The sequence below is a fragment of the Egretta garzetta genome, unplaced genomic scaffold (genome assembly GCF_000687185.1).
Source record: "Egretta garzetta isolate BGI_Z169 unplaced genomic scaffold, ASM68718v1 scaffold576, whole genome shotgun sequence".
Classification (NCBI taxonomy): domain Eukaryota; kingdom Metazoa; phylum Chordata; class Aves; order Pelecaniformes; family Ardeidae; genus Egretta; species Egretta garzetta.
The window spans coordinates 43,509-48,880 of NW_009260074.1; the positions used below are offsets into that span (position 1 = coordinate 43,509).

Below are 5,372 nucleotides of genomic sequence, written 5' to 3' on the forward strand. Positions count from 1 at the left end.
CCCCCCATCCCCCCCCCCCTAACCCTGCGGCTCCTCCTAAACATCCCCTCCTAAACCTGCAGCTCCCTCCTAAGCCTGCCTGCTGCTGCAGTCTCCTCCTAAACCTGTGGCTCCTCCTAAACCTGCCAGCTCCTCTTAAACCTCCCCTCCTAAACCTGCCGACTCCTCCTAAACCTGCCGACTCCTCCTAAACCTGCCGACTCCTCCTAAACCTGCCGACTCCTCCTAAACCTGCTGCTCCTCCTAAACATGCCCTCCTAAACGTCCCCGTTCCTCCTAAGCCTCCCCGTTCCTCCTAAGCCTCCCCGCTCCTCCTAAACCTGCCTGCTCCTCCTAAACCTGCCTGCATGTCCTAAACCTCCTCCTCCTCCTCCTAAACCTGCCAGCTCCTCCTAAAACTCCCCGCTCCTCCTAAACCTGCCGGCTCCTCCCCTGCTGCCCCCAGCAGCCAGCCCGGGCGGCTGTGCAAGACCCGCGGCGTTCCAGATATCCCTGCGGATGAGCTAAGCCAAGCTTTAATCCTGTGTCCCTGCTTATTTCTAGTGCTGAGCTGAACTCGCTGGGACGCAGCGGGGGTCTGGGAGATCTTTGGGGTGGTGAAGTCGTTTAACGGGGTGGAGTGTGATGGCGCTGCGGGATTTAAACCTGAGCGAGGTTGTTCTTCGTCCTCCTAAACCCCTCTGGGGTAGATAGGTCTGGCTTTACCCAGCCGCTTTAGGCCGGCCTAAGACCAGGGAGGGGATCTCCTGCCCCCTGCTTGTGCCCAGCCCGGAGCTGGTGGTTAAGCCCACGTGAAACAGGGCTGAAACCTTCGGGGATTTGGCCGGGGTTGTTTTCCCACCCGGAATTGTTGCCCCCCCGGCCATGGGAAATGGAGATTCCCGTTGAATTCCCGGATTTCTGGCCCTGGCATCGCCGCGGGCGGTTTGGGGGGAATCCCCCCCGCGTTTGTCCGGGTTTGGTCGTTACAAAATGTGGGCGTTTCTGGAGGAACGGGGATGGGGAAAGGGATTTAGAAGGACAACGGGCATCAAAGGTTTGAACTGGATTTAAGGTGGATTTAAGGTGGATTTAAGGTGGATTTAAAGTGGATTTAAGGTGGATTTAAAGTAGATTCAAGGTGGATTCAAGGTGGATTCAAGGTGGATTTAAGGTGGATTTAAAGTAGATTCAAGGTGGATTCAAGGTGGATTCAAGGTGGATTTAAAGTGGATTTAAAGTAGATTTAAGGTGGATTTAGAGCAGATTTAAGGTGGATTTAAAGTCGATTTAAAGTGGGTTTAAAGTAGATTTAAAGTGGATTTAAAGTACATTCAAGGTAGATTTAAAGTACATTCAAGCTGGATTTAAAGTGGATTTAAAGTGGACTGGATTTAAAGTGGATTGCAGGTAGATTTAGAGTGGACTTAAGGTAGATTTAAAATAGATTTGAAGTAGATTTAAGGTAGATTTAAGGTAGATTTAAGGTAGATTTAAGGTAGATTTAAGGTAGATTTAAGGTAGATTTAAGGTAGATTTAAGGTAGATTTAAAGTGGATTTAAAGTAGATTTAAGGTGGATTTAAAGTAGGTTAAAGGAGATTTAAAATAGATTTAAAGTAGATTGAAGAAAATTTAAAATAGATTTAAAGTAGATTTAAAGGAATTTAAAGTCTATTTAAAAGTGTATTTAAAGTGTACTTAAAAATACATTTTAAACAGATGCAAATCAGTTAAAACATTGAAATAGGTCGAAATAGTGCCAAGCCTATCAAAAGATATCAAAATATATTCAAATAGCCGTTAAAAATTAAGCGCCCGGTGTATTAGAAAAAGGGGGAACCCCCTCTTCTACCTCCGGAAGCGGAGGTGGGAGGCACAGGGAATCCCTCAGCCCTGATCCCACCCAATTTTGGAGCCACCCCGCACCGTGTCCGCCATCCGTTGGGAATGGCGTCCCCCGGATACCAAGGGGAGGAGGAATCTCTTCCCCCCCCCCGCCCCCAAATTAAAAGCTCTGCCCCAGATCCCAAAGATCGTTAAGGGGTTTAATAAAACCCCGCTTAAGCCAGGATGGAAAGGAATTCATTAATTAAATAAATTAAAGGATTTTAAATTAAATTAAATACATTAAATAAAATTAAATAATTAAAATATCTGTATTTAGAGAGGATTTTAGGAATTAGCGGCCTCGCAGCACCGCTGGAATCCAGCCCCGCGGCGGGATTTTAGCCCCGCCTTGGGGAAAGAGCGGCTCTTAAATAAAATCTGCTTTTTCACGGGATAAAAATCTTATTATTTCTACGCATCCCCGCCTCCGGCTGGGGCGACCACGGCCGGAATAAGGAGAAAAAGCCCCCCCAAAAATTGGGTTTTTGAGGCTAAAAGGTACCTTGAGGTTTCCTCTTCTTCCGTAAACACGACGTTACGTATCTCTCCAGCTCCCGTAAGGTGGATGGTTTTAACGTCTCAAAGTCAATCTCGATCTCGTCGGGATTGGAGTTTTTGAGGGAGGGTTCTCGTGATTGGATGATGTGGACAACTCGGCCCAGTTTCTCACCGGGGAGTTTATTAATGTCCAGGCTCAGCTGCCTCTTCTCCTCGTAGGACATGGGTTTACACTTCTCCTCCTCCTCCGATTCGTAGGCTGGAGGGGGCTTGCTGTTCTTCACCGTCACAGGCTCCTTCTTACTACTTAAGAACAATTATAAAACGTTATTAGGGAACACCGCAATGAGGAAAAAGCTTGGTCTAAACTCTTAAATCCATCCACTCCAACGCTCTGGGTTTAGTCGGTTTTTTACTTTCCAGCCTGGAAACGAGCATGGTGCCAGCTTGAAGCTCAACCATGAGGCTGGGAGGCGGAAAGCTGAGCTCAACCCACAGCTAGACACTCAAAGCTGAGGTCAACCCACTGCTAAACACCCAAAGCTGAGCTCAAGCTGCTGTTAGACACTCAAAGCTGAGCTCAACCTATGGCTAGACACTCAAAGCTGAGCTCAACCTACGGCTAGACACTCAAAGCTGAGCTCAACCTACAGCTAGACGCTCAAAGCTGAGCTCAACCTACAGCTAGACACTCAAAGCTGAGCTCAACCTACAGCTAGACAATCAAAGCTGAGCTCAACCTATGGCTAGACGCTCAAAGCTGAGCTCAAGCTGCTGTTAGACACTCAAAGCTGAGCTGAACCCACTGTTAGACAAGAAGGCTGGGCTCAACCTGCTGTTAGACACTGAAAGCCGAGCTCAACCCATTGCTAAACACCCAAAGCTGAGTTCAACTCGCTGTCAGACACCCAAAGCTGAGCTCAAGCTGCTGTTAGACACTCAAAGCTGAGCTGAACCCACTGTTAGACAAGAAGGCTGGGCTCAACCTGCTGTTAGACACTGAAAGCCGAGCTCAACCCATTGCTAAACACCCAAAGCTGAGTTCAACCCGCTGTCAGACACCCAAGGCTGAGCTCAACCTGCTGTTAGACACTCAAAGCTGAGCTCAAACTGCTGTCAAGACAGCTAGATGCTCAAAGCTGAGCTCAACCTACAGCGAGACGCTCAAAGCTGAGCTCAACCTACGGCTAGACGCTCAAAGCTGAGCTCAACCTACGGCTAGACACCCAAAGCTGAGCTCAAGCTGCTGTTAGACACTCAAAGCTGAGCTCAACTCACTGCTAGACACCCAAAGCTGAGGTCAACCCGCTGTCCGGCACCCAAGGCTGAGCTCAACCTGCTGTCAAAACACCCAAGGCTGAGCTCAACCTGCTGTCAGACTCCCAAAGCTGAGCTCAACCTGCTGTCAGACACCCAAGGCTGAACTCAACCTGCTGTCAAAACACCCAAGGCTGAGCTCAACCTGCTGTCAGCCACCCAAGGCTGAGCTACCCGGCCCAACACTCGCTCTCCCACAGTGACGAGCGGCTCCAGGAGATAATTCAGGAAAAGCAGGAGCAGCTCCGGAGCAGAATTCCTTACACCTGCACTTGGGATGGACCAAAGCTCAACCAACGCTGCCCATTTCCTGCCAGGACAGGCGAGAGGTTGGGCGGTTTCAGAACCTGACGCCCCCATACAGAGAAGAAAAACCCCATTATCCGTAAAATATAGGTTTGTAAGGAGGAAACCCCCCACCCAGCTCCGGGGCTGACGTCACCGTCGGGGTTTTCTACGCCTCAGGGACTCCGGAACGGCCAGAGGTCTTGATCCCACCGCTTGGAGCAGAGATTCCATGCGCATGCAGTTAATAAATGAAATTTGGGAGGGGGCAAAACCACCCCAGAATTAGTAAAGGATGAGGTGAATGGTGTCACGGACGGCCCATTCCCCTAAAATAATCCCCTGCTGCGCCCGCCGGGGTTTATCCAAATCCTGAAAGCTGCGGAGAGGCCGGGGATGAAGAGAGGCTCCAAGATCTTGCTCGTTATTTCCTTCTGTCAGGCGCTGGAAGGGGCTGCCCAGGGAAGGGGTCGAGGAACCATTCCAGGATTCTATTTGATGAGTCTAAAAATGCCGAACAACTCCTTTTCACCTCGGGTTAAATACCAAGATCCTGCCTCCCCTTCCAGCCGGCGGCCGACAAGAGGCTCGGCTCTTGGCCGCTTAATTGAAATCTTACAGCTTCTAAAATGAGGGAGAAGGAGGAAAAATTTTAGAGGATTTAAGAATTTGAGATCCCATGATTTTTTCCCCCCCCTCTCTCCCGTACCTGGCCACGTTCAGAGCAGCCCCACGGAAAAAAACCCATCAACCCCGCAAAACAAAGTTGAACTCATGGTTGGGACTTGATCTCGAGCCAAGGTCTCCAGAGGCGAAGGGGGTTTGCTGCGAGTCGGGCCCTAGCTCGTCAAGAATCCTGCATCTCATTAAGTTAATTAGCAAAAGGAGGGGTAGAACGCAAGGATTACGTGACGGAAGAGGGAGGGGGCTGACCTGGAGGTACTGCTGTTGCTGTTGCTTTTCTTGGCCTTCTTGGACGGCGGTTCCTTGGCTTTGCTTTTCTTGGTGTCTTCCAACTCCTCCTTCTTTTTGTGCTTCTCCTTCTTCTTCTCCTTTTTGTCTTTCTCTTTTTTCTTTGGTTTGTTCTGCTGCGGCTGGGACAGGGCGGCGAGCTGCTCGTGCACCGCTTTCAGCTGAGAGGCAGACACACAACATCAAGATCATGGAATCATGGAATGTTTTGGGGTGGAAGGGACCTTTAGGGTCACCCAGCCCCACCCCCCGGCAGGAGCAGGGACACCTTGAACCAGAGCAGGTTGCCCACAGCCCCGGCCAACCTGGCCTGGAATGTTCCCAGGGATGGGGCCTCCACCACCGCCCTGGGCAACCCCTCCCGCTCTTTCCCACCCTCATCCTAAAGAATTTCCCTCCTCCTCCCCTCGCAGTCGTTCTCGGCGGCTGCGC

At 50.3% G+C, this 5,372-nt stretch overlaps 1 protein-coding gene and 1 long non-coding RNA gene across 2 annotated transcripts in view; both read right to left on the bottom strand.

Moving 5' to 3' along the window:
- The window catches only part of LOC118452537, a 2,754-nt gene extending 2,442 nt beyond the window's left edge, over positions 1-312 (bottom strand). Inside the window, exon 1 of the long non-coding RNA XR_004842342.1 lies at positions 105-312. This is a non-coding gene — a long non-coding RNA (uncharacterized LOC118452537). The remainder of the gene's footprint in view (positions 1-104) is intronic.
- LOC104128501 (bromodomain-containing protein 4) overlaps positions 1-5,372 on the bottom strand; it is a 45,224-nt gene that overhangs the window by 2,565 nt on the left and 37,287 nt on the right. The window contains exons 10-11 of the mRNA XM_035896783.1: positions 4,902-5,101; positions 2,371-2,669 (exon numbers count right to left, since the gene is read on the bottom strand). Coding sequence (XP_035752676.1) covers positions 2,371-2,669; positions 4,902-5,101 — 499 coding nt within the window. The remainder of the gene's footprint in view (positions 1-2,370; positions 2,670-4,901; positions 5,102-5,372) is intronic.